Source organism: Anas platyrhynchos, chromosome 18, assembly GCF_047663525.1.
Source record: "Anas platyrhynchos isolate ZD024472 breed Pekin duck chromosome 18, IASCAAS_PekinDuck_T2T, whole genome shotgun sequence".
Classification (NCBI taxonomy): domain Eukaryota; kingdom Metazoa; phylum Chordata; class Aves; order Anseriformes; family Anatidae; genus Anas; species Anas platyrhynchos.
The window spans coordinates 8,656,335-8,676,057 of NC_092604.1; the positions used below are offsets into that span (position 1 = coordinate 8,656,335).

General features: G+C 55.4%; 1 protein-coding gene across 2 annotated transcripts in view; it reads right to left on the bottom strand.

Moving 5' to 3' along the window:
• Window positions 1-1,763: 1,763 nt before the first annotated feature.
• Window positions 1,764-19,723, bottom strand: part of RXRA (retinoid X receptor alpha) — a 94,360-nt gene continuing 76,400 nt past the window's right edge. For both annotated transcript variants that reach the window (XM_027471073.3, XM_072025546.1), the window contains exons 6-10: window positions 16,151-16,280; window positions 12,087-12,219; window positions 10,963-11,054; window positions 9,621-9,726; window positions 1,764-6,108 (exon numbers count right to left, since the gene is read on the bottom strand). In XM_027471073.3, coding sequence (XP_027326874.2) covers window positions 5,961-6,108; window positions 9,621-9,726; window positions 10,963-11,054; window positions 12,087-12,219; window positions 16,151-16,280 — 609 coding nt within the window. In that variant the 3' untranslated portion in view covers window positions 1,764-5,960. The remainder of the gene's footprint in view (window positions 6,109-9,620; window positions 9,727-10,962; window positions 11,055-12,086; window positions 12,220-16,150; window positions 16,281-19,723) is intronic.

Below are 19,723 nucleotides of genomic sequence, written 5' to 3' on the forward strand. Positions count from 1 at the left end.
TTGTTATTAGCTGCTTTAAATATAGAAGCAAGCCTGATGTTCAAAGCAAAGCGTGGGTGTTGAGCCCACGGGTGGTGGGGACCCAGCCAACCCGTGGTGCGAGGGCGAGCGTTGGCCACGGAGCCCAGTTTGCTCCACCCCAGGAGAAGGGGAAAAGAAAAAAAAAAAAAAACTCAGGAAGGGAGGTAAATATTTGCTCTCCAAACACAAACTGCTGCCTGGAGGTTAACAAGACAAATAACCAGCCTCTGGAACGGGAGCCATCCCATGCGCGAGTGCAGCCGGCCGGGCGAGCCGCTGCTGGGTGGCCAGGGCCCACGGGTGCACCCCGGTCCCCAAGGTCTCCAAAAATGAGCAGAGGGGTGGCAGCTCGGGGCCGGGGTGGCATCGGGCTGTGTCCCCTCACCAGGGAGCAGCAGGCACCTCTGAGCCACCACCATCCTTTCTGCCCCCCCCTCCTCTGCCCTCTGCCAGCCACGTCCCTGGCTTCCCAAATGAAAAAATATTGCGGCAAAGTTAGGAGCGCACAGATCGTCACTAACCAAATTGAAACACCTATTTTCCGTCTCTATTTCACTGGCTCTGCAGCCGTCGGGGAGGATTTATCTCCGCTGTAAACCCAAGAGCAAGTTCAATCTTGTTTGTACCTGGCAACGGATCCAGGTTAAGCCAAGGCCACCGCTGGCTGCTCCACATCACGCGCGCGGTGCCGGGGGCTCACGGCACCTCCCCGCATGGCGATGTCCCTGCTCCAAAGGCACCAACTTGGCACCGAGAGACAAAGGGGCTGGAAAACAGCATGCTGTCCCCACGTGTGTGCCTGAGGGCAGCTTGTCGCTGTGCCCTTGTCACCGTGGCAAGGTGCCCATGACCCCAGAATCTCGCTGCTCCGTGCTGTGCCCTGTCCCAGTTTGTGTCACCAGGTCGGAGCTCTCCCCATGCCCGTGTCCCCACACAGAGCCAGGATGGCTCTGGCTCAGCCCAGCCCATGGTGTGTGATGTGCCAAGGGTGGCCCTCGTCCGTGGGATGGCCCCTGTCACCCCAGTGTCACCCACCCACCAGAAAGCCCAGGGTCACCCCTGTGTGCCCAGCCAGCACACCCCTCCGGGGGGCTGGCCCCCACAATGGCACTTATTGTATAGTTTCTGTAAGTGGCACCATCCCACTGTCACTAGAGGGTACACCTGGAATTGTCAAAGGAATTGGAAATTCTTTCAGGAGAAAGTCCTGGGGGCAAAACCAACCTGTTTTAAAAGCCCAGCCTTGGGATTTCCCCCGTGGTTCTGCCGTTGCTCTCACCCCAAACCCAAACCTTTCTGTGATCCTGCAGCTCCAGGAAAATGAAGCCTCGGTGGCTCCCAGGCCAATAAATGGGTTTTGGGGTGTCGCACGCAAACCACCACTACTTATTTCTGTACCTACATTATACGTACATATGTGAGGCTGTCGTGGAGCTGGAGGTGCATCACACACCGTGAAGTCCAAGGGGCTATTTTTACTTGCTGACCCCTCGCTAAACCAGGGAGGAAAGAGGCAGGACGAAGTCAAGTACCCAACGCAGAAACCCCCACTGCCCTTGGCTGAAATCCTGCCTGCTGGGCCAGGCTTCGAAGGACTGAAGGTGAGAGGAGAAGAAGAGCAGGAGGGAGCCCAGGACGGGGACCCCTGGGTGACCGGGACCCCCTTGGTGAGGACAGGACCCCACAGCCTAAGGACCAGCTCAGGAAATACCCATAAAGAACAAAAGAGGACTTGGACTGGGTTATATTTTAAAATGCTCATATATTTTCTTATTTTTTTTTCTCTTTTTTCTTTTTCTTTTTTTCTTTTTCTTTTTTTTTTCTTTTTTTCCACAATTCTAATACAATTGTTCATCAAAATACTGGCGTTTCCAGCAGCAACTCTTTTTTTTTTTTTTTTCTTTTCTTTTTTTTTAAGTGAATAATAATATACGGTAGTGATTTCACAGTAAAACAGACCTGCGGGAACGCCGGATATACGTGACAAAAGACACCCCCAGACCAGCCCGCCCTGCCCTCCCCCCGCCCTCCCCCCCCTCCCCGAAAAAGATTTTGGAAGTGGGGGAAAAAAATAAAAAGTTCATTCAAAAAAATTATTTCAAAAGAGATTTCATATAAAGCCTTTAAAACACAGTCAGAAGTTTCTCCCTCTTCTCCAGATCCCTGTCCCTGCGGCTGAACATTTACAGAGAGGAAGAGAGAGAGAGAAAGAGAGAAAAATAGAGAGAGCGTTTATAACAATCTCTGTAGAAGAAACAAAACAATCCAGAAAAAAAAATATCCAAGAATATGCAAGGGATAAAATTACATTTGTACAAAAATAGATTTTTAACTTTATTGATGCTTTAGATATTTTTTCCTTATCTTTTCTCTTTTTTTTTTGTCATTCTAAATTTTAAATGTATTTTATTTTTATTTTTTTTTAGCTATGCAACCCATAGCCAAGGCATCCATCACTAAGTATTGGGAATTGCTAAAGCTATTTTTTTTACTCAAAACCACCTGCTGCTCGAAAGAAAGAAAAAAAAAAAAAAAAAGAACAAACAACAAAAAAGGGCATCTTAAAATAGATGCATTTCCTTTGTCTCGAGTCATAAAGATCCAGATTTGGCGTACGCCAATTCGGAAAGGGCTTCAGATACAATGTACTCGCTGACATGAAGCAAAAAAAAAACATACGAGAGGAAAAAAAAAAAAAACAGGAAAAAAAGAATTGACTTAAAACAAAAAGTCTGTAATTGCTACGGTTATAATATATGTATATGTGAGTGAGGATATTTATACAGTGTATATATCTACAGTACATACATGTATACACACGCACATATGTATCAACTTAAAACAGATCATGCACGCTAGTCACTGATGGGGACAGCATCAGCTCTTGAGCCACGGTCGTGCAGGGGGGGAGCTGAAACGTGCCCATGGCTCAGGTGGGACCCGCGGCGGCGCACGAGAAGGCAGCGAGGAACGGCCCGGGGTGGCTGAAAAGCTGATGGTTGTGCTATCTTTAGAAAATTAAAGATTGTCCCACCAACAAAAAAGGAAATTTAAACCATAAAAAATAAAATTGAAAAAAATAGATCACCCTAATCAAACCAGATTTTTGCGGGAGTACTAAGATCTGGTTAAATGAAAGTCCTACCTCTCTAGCGAATAATGTGCCTTTTTTTTTTTTTTCTTTTACCCACGTATCACCTCTTCAAACAAGCGTGTAATATATTTATAGATATTATGGTGAGGAAGAAAAAAAAAATAAAATAAAAAGCCAAAAAAAGTGAAAAAGGATACAAATGAAAGACTCAAACTCATGCACAAGCACGTTGCTTTAAGGCTGCTGTGGCAGATGTCAGGGGACGCACAGAAGCTTTTCCTCCTGCTGGGGACGGCTGCGCCGGTGACCCTGGGCGGGTGGGCAGGGGTCGTGCTCGGGGAGGGGGCTGAGCACCCGTGGTCGTGTTCAGGACCTGCTGAGCACCCCGAAAGCTGCTGGTGTGGATCGGAGGAGCTCTACTAAAAGCAGCAGCCATGCGGATTTACAGCAATGTGGGAGCTCCCTCAATACTTGCCGAAAGCACGAGGTCCAAGCCGGTGCTCAGCCCTTCCCCAAAACCCTCCTCCACGGGTGGGGGGCACATATCACGGCAACGCACCGCCCCGGCAGGGAAACTGAGGCACAGAGACACACATCCTGACCGAGAGCCCCTTGCTGGCAGAGCCTTCCCCTTTGCACCACGCTTTTTGCTGAGGACACCCCGCTGCTCACGGAGTTTTAAGTGATATTGAGTTAAAAGCAGGAGGGGCTGGGGTGGGCTGGGGGTACCTGCTCACGGACCGCCTTCCAAAAACTCACCAAGCAAAAAAAAAAACAAAACAAAAAACATCAAGTGGTTCTACCCAAGGGAGACGAACAACAGCTCGGGTTTATCATAGTGCAAGGTCGAGAGACTCTTCCACAAAGCTTCCTCACCCCGGGGACCGTCCGGCTCCAACCGAGCCCCCCGGGTGCTGCCAGCCCCCGGCCACCACGCGCGGGCGCGCACGAGCGCTGTGCTGGCAAGGAGCAGCCTGCTCGTGTTTACTGGCACCCTCGCTGGATTTCGTTGCTCTCGCCTAGTTTTCTTGGCAAATTCTTCCAGGGTGAAGCTGTTTAATAATATTTTCGGCGGCATGCAGGCTGCTGGAGAACCAGAGCCAAAATGCTTCTCCTTCCCCGCCTCTGCGGATTCGCCACTTCAGGCCAGCCTAAGGCAAAGTTACGACCTGAAATCCTGAGTATTTACCCGGCGAGGAGATGGCCTTATTAACTGCAGGGGATGGAGCCGCCAGGCGGGTGACAACTGTGTCCCCTCCAAAGCAGAGGCGGGGGCTGCTCCGTCCCCCTGCAGGCACAAAGCAGCTGTTTGAGGGGGCAGCTACAGCCCCCGGGGAGGAACGGAGAGCCACCTCTCTTTGGGACCTAATGCTCTGTTGCTTTGGGGCACAGCAGACGTGAAAGTGGCCTGGAGCCAACCGCAGGCACCTCATCCTTGGCTCTCAGCGCCCTGGGATGTGCTCAGGACCGTCCTGTCCGGCTGCAGGGGGGGGAAATCCTCCCCAGGAGCCCTCCCAGCTCGTTCTGCTCTGCTTTTTTAACCCGTTTGTTCAGGCAGGATCTGAGGACACCTGATTAAAGTGAAAGGTGAGGTGTTGGGGACGGGCACTCCGGGCTGACCTCCTGTCCCTGCCGGGCATCCCCCTCCAGCCAGGACCTCCCAGCCCCACGTCGCTGCCCAAATGGGGAGATGTGGGGAGGGGGAGCCCCATTCCTGCTTCACCGCTAATTAACATCCACAATTACCAAACGCTCCCACTAACTGTTGCCCTGCAGTGTTTTGCACCGCGGCTGCTGAATCAACAAGCTCTTGGATGAGCCCAAACCCCCGTGAGGGCGCAGTCAGGGTGGTGGGTGCTTTGTTGAGCTCACCCCAGCAGCCAGAAACCCAAAACCAACCTGGAGCAGGGCAGAACCAAAACACCAAACAGGGAGCACTGCCAGGGCACCGGCCCCTGCTGCTCCAACACAACAGCCCTTAAATTGAGCAGGGGTCCTGCAGGATGGTGCCTGGTGAGCAGGGCCATGCTGGGATGCTGGGGGCAGTTGGGAGGGCAGGGGTCTTGGCAGGACCCCAGCAAGGGCGATGCCGTGTCCCAAACAGCCTTAAAGCAAGCGCTCCGGACCTGTGCTCGTGTCTGTGGGCAGCTCCGGCCTGAGAGCAGTGGTGTCTGGGGCCCTGGGGTGGCCACCGGGTGTTTGGAGGGGGGATTTAGCTCAATCCCAAATCCTCTGCTTTGAAGTGAAAGGAGAAGGCTCTGCGCAGCCACGGGTGACTCACTGACGGGGCACGGTAAGGGCCGTCTCTCCCTGCGCGAAGTAACTACCGAGACTACTAATAACAGTTAGAAACCAAAAATAGAATTCTTTTTTTTCTTTTTTTTTTTTTTCTTTTTCAAAAAAAAAAAAAAAACAACCAACCTCCATCCTCTGAAAATAGCCAGCTGCAATCCGGTGAGCCGAACCACTCCCTCAGCTCATTCAAAACCCCCGCTGCCCAAAAGGGCCACCGCGGCCGGCCGGCACCGTCGCCAGCTCCCGTGGCACGGGGCGCCGCGGCGGCCGGCGCAAAGCTCTCCGTCCCCCACTTCTCTACATCTACCGCAGGGCAACAGCGGATCAGGTCTTTAGACGCAGCAGTGACAGCAAACGGACAAGGGTCAACGTGGCGAGGCGGCGAGGACGTCGGGGGGGTGGCCCCGGGGAGCGCGCGGAGAAGCTCGGACGGTGCCTCCAGCATCGGGGAGGGCAGGGGGGGAAGGGGCTGGGGTTGGAGGAGGAGAAAGCAGAGGACGGAGCCCCGCGAGGCCCCGGCCGGGCGAGGGACTGACCCAGCAGCAGTTCTCTAAGTCATTTGATGGGGCGCTTCCAGCATTTCCATCAAGAAGGTGTCGATCGGCGTGTCGCCTATTAGCTTGAAGAAGAAGAGGTGCTCCAGGCATTTCAGGCCGATGGACCGGAGGGCAGGGAGCCGGAGCAGGAGCTTGGCGAACCTAGGGGAAGGAGACACGACACGGTTAGATGTCCTTCCAGCAGCCCCGACCTGCAGAGCTTCTGTGGCTGCTCCTGCACAGAGCCAGACACAACTTCTGCTACCAAAGCTCTGGGCTGCACACCCAGAGCTGTGCAGAGAAATTATGGGAAATCATTAATTACGTCCCCAGCCCTGAAAATTAGGTGCTCATGGTGGATATTCACAACAAACATCTGCTGGTAGCTACACAGAGAGAGAAAATGTGACAGGAACAGCCATCCCTGGGCTGGGGCGCACGGCCGGCTCCGTGCCATGCATGGGCTGCACCGCTCAGCCAGCACCCCGAGGTGCTTGTGGGGTCCCTACAAGGGACCTACGAGGGTCCCTACAAGCACCCAAGGAGTGCTGCAGGCCACTCATGACCTGCTTGCTCTCTGCTTGCAGCCAGGGGATGCAGGAGGTGCAGTGGGGGCCAGCTCCTGCTGCCTGATGCCGCTTTGCTGCGGGCAGCGGGCACCTCCCAGGCAGCTCCGTGCAGCCCTGGGGGGGCTTCTTGCATGGCCAAAACCTGGCTGAGCCCTGTGCTGAAGGTGCTGCGGGGTTGAAGATGATGGAAGCAAGCTGACGGGAGTTCTGGAAGCAGAAGCTGAAGACAGGGCTGCAAACCAGCCCGGACACGGGGTGCCAGCCCCCGGCTCCCCTTCTCCCCGCCCGGCGCACGGGGCTCAGCCGAGCCCCAGCCGAACAAAAGCCCTTTCTCCCTGGCCCGCCCGGCGGAGACGCTTTTCAGGTCGCACCCACCAGGCTCGCAAAGAGCGCTGACAGCAAGGAGGGGAGAGCCAGGGGGGCTGGGGAGAGCCGACCGCGCTGCACGAGCCGGCTCCCGGCGCCCACCGAGCCCTGCGCCCACCCTGCAGCCCCCGCGGGGACACCCAGGGGTGCCCCCACCCTGCCCACCCGCACCCCACGGCGGGCACACAGCCAGCTGGAGGGCACGCGTCCCGGCGTGCAGAATGGGAGAGAGGCCCTTTAATTGCTGGCAGCACTTTTTTTTTTTGGTTTTACTGCTGCACAATTCAGGCTTCGACACAAGCAAAGGCCAGAACCGAGCCAGCCCAGGGAGAAGGGGACTTCAGAGAACACAGAGAAAGAGAAAGACAAGCACAAACATACCGATATTATACATGCATGCACACTTCTCTTTCTCTTTTTTTCTCCTTTTTTTTTTTTTTTTTTTTTTTTTTTTTTTCTGCTGAGCTGGCGAGAACAGCGGGACCGGAGCCAGGAAAAACAAATCAGTCCTACCATCCCATTCAGGAAGTTTCACTTTAAACCAAACCAGATGATGGCTGCAGCCCTCCGATACGTTTAACCGTGAGATAACCAGCCCGCAGCGCAGCACCGTGCCAGGGGAGGAATCGGCCCCGCTTCCCTGTGGCTGCTCCGTGGCACGTACACCCCGTGCCCCCCTGGCGAAGGAGCAGGGGGTGGCGTGGGGGGCAGCACGGCTCGGTTTTTCCTAGGAACGCCTCCCCTCGTCCTGCTGCCCCAGACAAGTTCCTTTTGGGTGTCTGCAGGGTGCCCGGCAGCCCCCGAGGGCTGGTTTGAGGCTGAAGGCGTGCGCCGTGGGGCACTCCTGGGGGCTCAGCGCTGACCGTGGCGGGGAGCAGGGGAGGATGTGCGGCGCCCACGACGCTGCTCCGTGCGTTTGCTCAACCACAGGAAGAACTTGTTTCCAGCCCCAGATGGTGATCACATTGTGCCATGAGACCAGGAAGATGGAGAGAGCTCCTGAGAGCCTTTCCCTTCGCTGTTGTGCAACCCCGGCCTCCCAGCCCACCGGTTAACCCTCCCCAGCTGCTGGGGCTTGTTGCACCCCGGTCCTGTGCTGGAAAGGAGAGGCAGCAAGGCAAGAAATGCTCAGTGTAGCTCCTAGGTACAGCCCTCAAGGATTACCCTTAAAGGTTTTGGCGAAGCAGGGTGTGAAGATCACACGAGGAGCTCCCCGAGGTCATTCAAAGCCCACAAGCAGAGCCCCTGCTGCAGGCTTTGGGATCCACAAAGCTCCCACATCACCAGGGCTGCCCCTGGGGGCACACATTTGGGTGGTGCCTCAGCGACTTTCCTCAGGGGTGCCCAGCAGCTTCACGGTGCTTTTCTGGTCCATGAAAAGCAGCCGCACGCTCCCGGGGGCTGTCCCCACGGCATCCCCCTACCCGGTGCCCCCCGGCCAGGAATGAGGCAGCGAGAGCTGCGGCACACACTGGATGCCTGTGCGAGGCTAAGAGCACTTCCCAGCGGGGGAATAACCCGGAGAGCTGCTGGCTGCATTCCCCAGCGCAGCTCTCCTCGTGCCATTTACGGCCGGCTGCCCGCTCCGAGCCCAAAGAGGCACAGAGATCTCCTGAAACTCCGCAGCTGCCAAGTCCAGGAGCCAGGGATTTGCTGAGGAGGTGCAATTCAATCACGTTTTACAGGAAGAGGACTCGGCTCTGGAGTCAGCCTGGGGTCCACGCACACTGCTCAGGGCACCAGAGGCGATCGTCCCTGCCCTGAGCTCCTCTCCCATTTCCCTCACCACTGCCAAAATCAAGAACACCCAACAGGACCTTTCTCTTCCACAAGCCAGCCACGAACATCCTAGAAACCTCTGAACAACCTTGTCTTTTTTCATCTGCCAGCACTTTGATACCCAAAAGGGAGAAAAAAGAGGCCCACTATTACTCCCGAGGCTCTGCTCTGTTCGCTTTACTCGCTGCTTAAGCGCATCCTTGTTTTTCTGAACCACCCAGACCAGCAAGACCAGGAATGCAGGTGAGATGCAAATCCCGGTTGCTGGGGCTGTTTTTCCCAGCATTTGAGCCTCAGCAGCGATACAAACCGGCAGCAGTTTCCAGTGCTTCGCTTGGTTTCTCAAATGACAGTCAGTAACTGAACTGGCAGTCGCCAGCTTCAGGCTGTAACTGGGAAAATGCGCCCACTCAGCTCCGGAGAGCTCCAGGAAAGCATTCCTAATTCCCCCTCCCATTCCCAGCTGGATTGGGGGAGGCAGGGAGGGGAGAAGAGAGCATCAATTGAGGCTTTCACTTCCCAGCAATGATGCTCATCTGCCACTGAAAATTAACTCCGTGTGTGTCTTGTTTGCTCTGTGGTTTGCTCTCCGTGGTTTCCAAAAGGGAAACGATACCCCTGCCCCCGTGCGCTCAGCCCAGGAGGAGCTGGGGCTCCTCGGCAACACCCAAAGCCCATCCTCGGTGATTGCAAGCACAGGGCTAAGGACCTCTCTCCACTCCTCTGGGGGATTTTCACAGCTGGAGGGGGGACAGAAATGAGCAGCTGCCTCTGCAGAGAGCTGCTCGCTCCCAGAAGATGCAGGAACAGAGCGAGAGCCCGGTGCAGACGGGACCCAGCACCCTCACGCTGCGGGCTGCAGCCCTGAGGATGGCACTGGGACCTCCCCCCAAGGGGCTGCAGTGCCCCCAGCACGGGGTTTTGTGGCTGTGGGACGGGGCACAGCCAGCAGCAACTCACCTCCCGGGCTGGTCGGGGTATTTGTGCTTGCAGTACGCCTCTAGCGATGCGTACACCTTCTCCCGTAACGCCTCGACTTCGGCCGGGTTGGAGAGACCTTTCGAGTCTGAAAGGCAAGGGAAGAAGCATCAGCCAGGAGCCTCGAGGTGTGCGGGGAGGCGAGGCACCCCTCCCCATACACCCTCTCCCCATACACCCCTTCCCTGTGCACCCCTCCCAGGTGCGCAGCCACCTCCAACCCTCCCAGCACCCCCAGTGCAAACCAGTGCAGGGCATGACCTCGATTCAGTGTCTGCACCCTGAGTGCTCCAGCAGGACCCTGATACCTTCCCGAGGCATTCAAGCCCCGAAAGGTTTGCCCTGTGACCACAGAAGCCCCATTTTACTCCACCTCGTATCCCAGTCCCAACCTTTTGGGCTCGTTGCAGTGGTCACAGACCTCAAAGGCTTTAAGACCCCATCGAGGCACGGGCTTGGGGGATTTCTCCCTCTAACACAAAGCACTGCAGTGGGGCTGTAAGAAAAGTCCCTACTCCAGAATGTCCCTTGAGGTGGCAAGGAGCTGGTTTTAGCATGGGGAAAGGGACAGCCAGGCCATCGATATCCCAGGCACATGCGCAGTGGGAACCTCTCCAGATCCCCCTTCCTTTACCATACAGGGCTAATCCCAAATTACAGACAATAAATTACTGGTGATTACGAGGGGAAAAAAAAAAAAAGTCAAACAGAACAACAAAAACAAGACACGGCACTGAACCCTGCTGGAATGCCTGGCGTGGGGACGGTGGGAAAGGCCAGGGACCGAGCAGTGCCTGGGCACAAAACCTGCTCCTGCGGAGAGCAGGGAGGTGAGGGGGGGCCCCAAATGAGCACCTCTGTCCTCGGCCACGTCTGCTTCTGCCCTGCACTGAGCCACATTAAAATGCAGGGAAAGCCCCAGGAGGGGCATCTACAGGACAGCAGCCACCCCCCAGTGCACCAAAGGCTCGCAGGAAGGGCAGGGATAACCCCCAGCAGCAATCCCTGCCCCTGCAGTCAACGGGAAAGCCTGCTGGACTCTGTAAATCTAAGCCAGTTGCAGACAAAAAAGTTCTTGTGTGTTTTAGGAGCAAGTTTCGTGCCTTTCACCCTCTCCAGGCTCTGCAGAGGACTTTCCAGAAAGCCAGCTAATAAACCCCTGTGGATACTGAGATCAGGGAACAAAGGGCAATAACACCTCTGTTCTGATTTTGCCCTGATTTTTTTTGCCTGAAAGGATGTCTACATTCGTTTTTAGGAGCCCAAAGGATGCAGCATCAGCCGAGGGAGGTGTGGGGCATGGAGAGGAGGTAACCGCATGTACCGGGGTTGAAGAGGACAATGGCTCGCAGGCAGCCGAGCTCTGTCTTGTCCATCTGCATGTCTCGCATTTTTGACACGAGTTCTGTCAGTACTCTGCAAAGGACACAGAAATCACAGGTGTCAGCATTAAAAAGAAAAAGGGAAAAAAAAGAAAACCCCCAAAAAGCAGGTGTCAGGCCCAGAGCGAGGTCTGCTGGCGCACGTTTAATAAAATCATGGGACGGGGCTCATTTATACCAGCTGAGGATATGCCCTCATTTTCCTCCTGTATCAAAAATAGCTCATTAGGAACATCGATAGTTCCTGTGAGATACAGCAGGGACCGTAAAAACTGGCTCCGTGCATTCACTGAGAAGCTTTGGCACCTGAGAAAGCTGCCTAAAAATAAAAAATAATAATAAAAAAAGCAGGTATCTAAAAGCAATTTCCTCTGCCGGTAATTTTTATTACTCCCTTTGCTCTTTCTGCAGGTGCCGGTCTTGAAATATTTTCCACTGATTGCCCAGTTTTTCCTGTTGGGTCCTGCAGTGAAGTCATGATCCTGCACTCATGACCTCACAGGAAACAAATGATGTCACCCGAAGAGCAATTTCCTTGCAAAGCGAAAAAGCAAAAGCGGCTTGGTTCCAGCTCAGGCACCTCGAGATGAGTCTCGGGCAGAGAAATCAGCCGCAATTTACGCAGCGTCTGGAGCCACGCTGCGGGTCACACACGCTGGAAGCCTCGCTTGAAAACGCTTTTCCAAAGCACGAGATTAATGAGCCCTTGGGACACGCATGCGGAACCTGCCGGCTGTCTGGGGGGCTTTTTTTTTTTTTTTTACTGAGAAAACAAATTCAGGTCTTGGTCTGACTAAAGATGAAAAGAAAGAAAGGAGCAGCCCCCTGGTTCAGGCGAGGAGGCACCTGCAAAGAAGCTCTGCGTTGCACCGGGCAGTCCCAAAGCGACTGCTTGGTGCTTTCTGCGGGTCCAAGAGTGGGCACCGGGCGTTGTGGGACGGATTTGGCGGCTGGGAGCCGCTCCTCCGCCTGCACATGGGGACGTGGGACACCCGCCTTGGCACAGGGACATCTAGACAAGAGGGATTGAGATCCCTTCCCCTACCATCCATCCCTTTCTTCCCACCTGTCAAAGATGGCCCCGACGCCAGCACTGTGCGCGCTGTTCCGGTGCACGTGGAGCCCGGTGGCTAAGAGGATCCCGTCTTTCACGGCTATGGAGCGGTGGGAGAAGGAGGCGATTAGGAGCTCATTCCACCCTGGGGAGGAGAAAACAACCAAGGCCGCGGGTTAGAGCCATGGGGTCCTCAATGGGTTCAGGGATCCCTGGCACTAAGGGCTAAGAGAGGAGGAAGGCACCCGAGAGACGACGCCTTTGCTGGGGTCCCTAGGCTGGCTGCGGGATGGCAGTGGGGGGAGCCGACCCTTTTGTGCATGTAAGGGAAGGAAAAGCTTGCTAAGGAACAAATGGACTAAAAATATAACGCTAACAAGAGAAGCAGTTTCCTCTCAAAACCTTGCAGGCAGGGGTGCAAACAGCCCTCTGCCTGCTCCTTGCTCTGCGAACCCCCGAGTGGGTGCCGAGCCCCTGGTCTGACCTCCTATTCCCTGCCTCTGAGCAGTTGAAGAGCTATTAACGCTTCCTATCAGCTAATTGGGCTCATTTTCAAGCCCTAATGGGGCACAGAGGTTCATTCTCTGCTCAAACAGGGCCCTGAAAACCCTCGCTGAGAGGCGAGGTTCTGTCACTGGCATCTGGAGGGTGCGGCGCTCCCCTCACCGTGCCATGGCATGGATGTCCCACAACCATGACCCGGCCAGTGACAGCCTCTTGGACATCAGCTTGTGCCTTCCTGCTGGATATAGCACTTCGGGTGACAGGACAACGTGTCCTCTAAGCCTGGACCCCGCAGAAGGGGTCTGAAGCAGCTCAGATGGGAAGGGAAGGAGGAGGAGGAGGAGGACGCGACTTCCCTCCCCGCGCTCCAGCTCCCCTTTCATCCCTTTTTCACACATAAAGCTGAGCTCAGAAACGCCTGAAACAACCCCCTAACAAGAAGAAACGCTGCAAAGGTTGAAGGGTTGACGTTTGGGTGACTTCCAGCCAGGAGAGGTGTCTCTGACAAGGCAGGATGGGTTTTCTGCAGCCCCGGGGAGGCTCACGCTCATCGTGGGGCTGATGTGCCCAGCCTGAAACTGCTCTCACGTCCAGGACCCAGGGTTGCTTGGCAGGGTCCAAAATCTCAGGATATTCAATTTATCTATTTTTTTCCCAGGCTGGAAAAGCGATGCAGGTATATCCTTCATCTCTCCTGCCACAGAAGCATGCCTTTTCTCCCTGACTGGCACAAATACAAGGTCCACGTGTGCCGTATTTACTTGCTGCGGCAGAGATGGGCTGCGCCGTTAGAAATGTTGACAAGGAATAAAGTTCACTGTTCCCTGAGTGGCCACAGGATGTTTCCACCCCAATCAAGGGACCATTTACTTGCCTATTTACTGGGCGAGGCCTGGCACTCGGCAGCGGGATTGCAGCATTGCGAAACCCAAGGAGGACGGAGGAGAGGTGGTGGCTTGGGGCTGCCCCTCAAACGAGGTGGCTGCAGCCCCCCCAGGGATGCTTTGGGTGGCCCAGGGCACCCAAAGGCACCTGGCAGCACAGCGACCTCCACGTGAGCTCACCTCATTGCCACGTTTCCCCTCGTGGCCCTATAAAACGAACCGGAGACGTAGCCCATGCCGGGCTGGCCTTGACGCACAAAAGGAAAACCCAGGGAAAACGGGGTTCAAAAGTTGGGTTTCCTTCTCCTCCAAAAAGCTGGAAGAGGGAAGGTTTGTAAATGATTCAGGATGACGGAGGAGAGCTGCTGGCGGCCCACCCAGCACCGCTCCGCGTGCTCCACTTAGCTCTGCCTCCGAGGACGCCTGAGCGAGCCCGGCTGACGCTCTTAGCTAAATTTTGAATCCTTAAATATTTCATGGGCAGCTGTTCTCCGCAGGCCGCTCTCGCCACTCAATAATAGATGGAGCCACAGCTTAAAAGACTTGGGGGAGGTTATCTGAGGCCCCGGCAGAGGCGCTAGGAGCGGGAAGCCCACGGGGGCTGCTCCTGGTGCTGAGCTGTGGGGTCCTGGTAAAAGCACAGGATGCAATGGGGTCTGCTCACACCCCACGAGCGGCCCCAAAAGGATGCGGCTCAGGGCCGGCCACGATAAGCACCAACAGAGAGGAGAGAACATGGGGTCAGAAAGCCTCCGGTTCAGCTTTCCTCAGCCGTCTTCTCAAGAGAAAAGGAAACCTTGAATTATTGTCGCGGGTTTTGTTTCCGCCCCACAAAAGGAAAAGGCAGCTTTTTGTCTGCGTCCAGTCCTTCCCTGCCATCCCTGCAGAAAGCCTTCATTTCAAAGCCCACTGCAGAGACATCCCTCAGCTCATCCATGCTCTCAAGAGGCTCTGGAGACCCTCTTCAAAACCATGTTTTTTGTGTTCTCCAGAGAGGGCCCCCAGCCAGCGCCAGGAACCCCCCCCAATCCTCAAAATCTCCCCCAGGAGGCTGGCGGCAGCCGTCCGGTGAGGCCATGGGGCTTGCCCAAGCCTGGAGCGAGGCCAACAGGAGAACAAAACCCCCCAAAGGCTCCCTTCCTAGCCTCTCGCTGTAACCACGAGACAAAACATGCCTATAAACTCGTATTTCAGTAAAACTAGAAGGGTGGAAAACCCACAGCAGTAAACAGCGCGGCTTCAGCGCCCCAAAATCACTGCCAAGGACTGCAGAGGGGCTGCGAGAGGGCCGGGGTATTTGTACGTACGCAGTGATGCTGGTTGAGAGGCAACAAGAAATCGCAGAAATTCCAAGATTCGTGCATTTGGGCAACAGTCGGTGTTATTAAACAGAGTGACAGCTGGTGTTTGCGTGGTGAGAAGGAAACAGCGATCCCGTCAGCGTCCTACTCCGGAGCCCTTCTTCTACCTCCTCCTGAAGCAACCTGCACAGCCCTTGGGCTGAGCTAGCTCCTGCGTTTCGAGTTGAGGAGCACCTGGCTCTCCAAGCATTTTGCTGCCCAATTTCAAAGGCATTTATTCAGGGCATGCACGTTCCAAACAGGAGAGAAGCCAGAAAGTCACCAGGTGGAGCAGCAGTGTCCCTTCTGCAGGGGCTGCTCACCCGAGGGCAGAGGAGGGCAGAGAGAGGACAGGGTGCACACACCCTGCAGGGCTTTCCCCTCTAAAATTGCCTATAAAAAGTGCATTTTGGTGAAAGAAGAGGAACTTTAAAACTGCCAGGGATTTCAGCATCCTGGGCTTGCTCGCATTCAGCTGCACAGTTCACCCGATCACCCTGCCCTGAGGCTCTCCGTAATTCCTGACCTCTGGAAGTCCAGGTTGGTTTTTCTCGTTGCCGAGCTGAGCACTGGGTGCTGCAGCCAAACGCCAAGGTCTTTTTATTCCTTTCCCTGTTTTGTCCTTCACACGGAGTTTGCCATTTGCTGGAAACGGTTTCCCAAGTCCCACTGACAACCTGCCTGCCCCTCTGTTTCAGGGAGCATCGAGCCAAAGCCCTTTTAATCACTTATCTCATCACGGGAGCTACACAAAGAGCTTCACACCTAAAATGCATCCTCCTCAAGTCTGCTCTTGCTTTCCTGCTCCCCCCAGTCTTTGTGTATAACCTGCCAGCAGCTGGGGCTTGCAAAGAAGACCCTTTTCCCAGCTAACTGCTTGCAACCTCCCAACGCCTCCGTTCCTGCAGACCCCCTGCAGCATAAGGAAATTTAAAATAAACCCGAAGACTTTTATTTTCATCTTGGTGGGTGGGAGAGGGAGGCTGATATATTTTTCTCCTCCTTCTGGTTTTCATTATGATCAAACGCCGTAGTTCGATGAAATTTCGCGGGGTCCCAAGCCCCCTTCTTGTCCTTTCAAGTCCCAGCTCGGGAGGAACCCAGCACACATCTCCGAGCACCTCGCTCATCCGCGAGGGAGCGGGGACATTTTTTAAGCCGATTGGCAGCTGGTGCAACATTTTGGATCACGTTCAGCAACGCGTCCCCCGGGGGCTTTTGAAATCCTATTTAGCGATTGAATTATCAGAGGCTGTTACTCAGAACCAGCTAATGGCTTGCGAGTTGCCTAAATCTCAGCGCCGTGCCCGTCGCTGGAGAGACGCGGCACCTGCGGGGCTGCACTCACCTGCTCGGAGCAGGATGACTTGGTCGTCCAGGGGCAGCTCGGAGAAGTGAGGGATCCTCTTGGCCCACTCCACCAGGGTGAAGAGCTGCTTGTCGGCTGCCTGGCATATGTTCGTCACCGGGTCATTGGGCTGCGAAGAGAAGGAGATTGAAAGGCTCAGGAAGAGGAAGGAGAGGAGAGGCTGGAGGAGCAGCGAAGGGGCTCGCCAAATTCGGGAGACCCCACAAGTGGATGCTCGCAGTTTTAGGGAGAGGAGGTGGCTTGGCTTCACCTCCACATGCCTCTTGCTGGTTTTAGCGAGCTCCAGAACAGGACCCAGGTGTGCTGAGACCCAGCACCCATCACACAAACCAAGCAACCAGCTCGCTCCTCGGGCAGGACAGGACCCCGTGGCCGTGCAGCGTCCACGTTCCCATTGCCAGCACCTTCCAGCCCCACCAAACAGCAACGGAGGGGGCATTACAGAAAAAGCGAAAAAACCCTTCCCTTTGAAATATTATCCAGTAACAAAAACCATCTGCTCTCAAGGAGGACAGTCAGCCTAAACACACCAAATCCCTGTTTAAAGGAACTGCTAACAGCTCAAGTGGGCTCGTGATTAGGAACTGGAAGAGACCGTCTAACCCCGGCAAAGACAGACCCCGCTAGTCCAAGTGTGTATATATGGTTTACCTCTCCAGACAGGGATGTATGAGCCCCTCCACACATCCCGCTGTAATCCCTGCTGATACCTACCAGCTTTGATCATGCAATTATTTTTCTTCCATGGCCTTAAAAGAGCAGTTTCAAAGCTGGAGGAGGAGCATTTACTGCACCTCTGGATCGCACGGGGACGGAGCACGGAATGTGCACAGCCGAGGCAGGAGCTGACCCTACACCAGCTCCCCCTGCAACCAGCCCAGGATGAGGCCATTCCCCTCCTGCTGGCCCCATACCCAAGCACCTCTCCCATCAGGGCAGAGGTGCTTGCTGCTCGCCGGGTGGCACGGAGGGAGCAGGAGGTGGGGATGCCACCACAGCGCACATGCCACCAGCGATGAGCTGGTCCCTATGGGACTGTAAAGGGAAAAAAAGGAAGGAGGTTGAAGAATAAATCATCTTGGAGGTTATCGCTTCTTCTCCTTGCTTTCCTTGCTGGCTGTGTTAGGAGAGAGCTGACCGAGCACTCACAAACCAAAGGGAGGTGAGAAAGGGAAAAAGCCCAAGGCACACGAACGCCTCCCTCTGCGCCACGGAGCTGTTCCCAGGGACCCCTGCCTGGGGCACTCTGCCATCCCCTGGCAGCAAACACCACCTCTGTGCCTCAGTGGCCAGCGTCTCCCCTTCTCCAGGCTTAAAATAACCAGCATCTGGCAAGCAGGGGGGCACCCGCCTTCGAAGTATTTTCACCTGTTGCTTGCAGAGATGGATGGGCTGGGCTGGGCTGGAGTTCAGCACTGCAGCTGCAGAGCAGGGAGATCGTTAAGGGGATTTTCCCCTCCTCACTCCAGCAGCTCCCCAAAGGGTGCAGCCACAGGGGGGTCCTGCTCTAGGGGAGCTGGGGCTCATCCCTGGGGAAGAAATGAGCCAGGACTGGGTTCTTCCCCAGGAGAGGGAGGGAAGGAGGGCAGATTTCCTCTGGACAATAGGAAAACCCTAAGCTGGGTGCAAGGAGGAGCTCTGCAGGAGCTTTTCACTGGAAGCAGGGGAATGGCAGCACCCAGAGGTGTCTGCAGGAGGGCTGGGAGGGGGCACCCTGCACTGGCTGTGGCTCAGCCCAGCGTAACCATACTGTGAGCACTGGGGACCAGAGCTGGCCTGGGAGAGGGGCTGCAAGGAGCCCCCAGGCTCGGTCAGAGGCCAGCTGGAGATCCTGGATCCCGTGGGGCAGGAGAGGGATGGAGCCCTGCGTGCCCTGGAGCAGGACACGACTTTGGGGAGACCGCGTGCCCCTGCTGAACCTGACCCGCGGGGCAACAGGTGGCTGCGAAGTGGTATTTTAGGAAAGTTGGATGTTTTTCCCAAAGGATTGCTTTTGGGCAGGTTGCCTCCAGCACTCGCCTCGATGCAGCAAACCAAGCTCTGCTCCCACAGCCCCGGCGCTCCGCAAGCGGCATGAGCTGTGCTCGGCTCTCGGCACCATCTGAAGCCACAGCGAGGGGCCCAGCCTTTAATTACACCTCAGATCGCAGTTCCTGGAACCACGGTGGCGCTTCCTGGCAGAATTTTAACTGCTGTAGCTTGAGAGGCAGCTAAAAGTGTCGTCCCCGCGGGCTGGAGGGCCCCTCTTCAATCCAGGACGGGATCTACAGCGTGCTGCTAGAAACCATCCCCGCGCACAGAAAGCAAATCCCCTCCTGCAGTAAATAGCAAGGGCACGGTGCCGGAGTGTGACAGAAGGAAAGGACACGCGGGCACCTGATCCTGCTGGAAAACTGGAGCTTGGAGACATCTTCCAGAAAACGGTGACTTGAAACCAGCTGCTAAAGGCCGATTAACGGGAATAACATCTCTCAGTTACAGGCTCTGCTTTTCGGTGGCCAGGAGCCCATCCAAGGTGGTGATTACACAGCAGGAGCCCAGACCGTCCCGAGGGGCAGGGGGGTGACACGGGCATTTCGGGGACACAACGTGGATGAATCCTGCAGCAACAGTCACCGAAAGCTTGTGGGAATCTCCCAGGGGCTTTATCCCTTTTGCCACGGTCAGCAGCCTGCCAACTCTGCCAATTAGCAGCTATTTGCGGCGGCTGCAGAGCTGTTGTTGGGGGCTCCCCACTGCAATTAGGAGTGTCTCAGTGATGCTTATCGAAACGCCGAGGCTTGGCACTGCCCTAGAACCACGGGCCCACCCCTGCCCTCCCCTTTTATCGGCTGCAATAGCTGTGCCAAAGCCCCACGGCTGGTGCCACGCTCGGCTAGGTGGCCAAAACCAGCGCCGGTGCCAGCCTGCAAAGCCAAGGGGGGACGATGGCAGTAAGGTGACAGTCACAGACATGAGACCAGCTGGGAGAGGAAGGTGTTAGCTCCGTCTGTGTGCTGCCACCTCCATCCTAGCCAGGCACAGCACGGTGGAAACGTCCTTGCAAGCCTGCTCTTGCTTGGTCCTTGCTCGCCGGCTGCGCTCAAAGCAGACGTGCAAAGGTGTGGGGGCACAAATCAAAGGACCGAACGCATCAGGCTGATGGGAAACAGCTTGTATTTTACCCCGTGTCTATTAGGGACTGAATTTGCCTGCCTCTCCATCACGTCAGCCCTCTGGGGAGGGCTGGGAGGAGGGCAGCTCCTCCGTCTTGCCTCGCCTCATCCGGTGGCCTCGTCCCCGGCGCTGCTGGTCTCATACATCTGCTAAACCTGCTACAAATGTCACCTCATCGACAGAAGCCGCTCGACAATAATAGGGCATTTCAACAAGCCTCCTGCTTCTATTTAGATGCAACACACATCCTTGTTCACAGTAATGCGTGTTGAATTATGCAGGAACCAGCTTTCAATTTGCTACAAGAGGCTGAGGAGACGCAGTGCCAGACGAAGCCATTTATTTCACCTCGCTCTCTGGGGTTTGTTTTCAAGTCAGCACAACGCTGCCTACAAC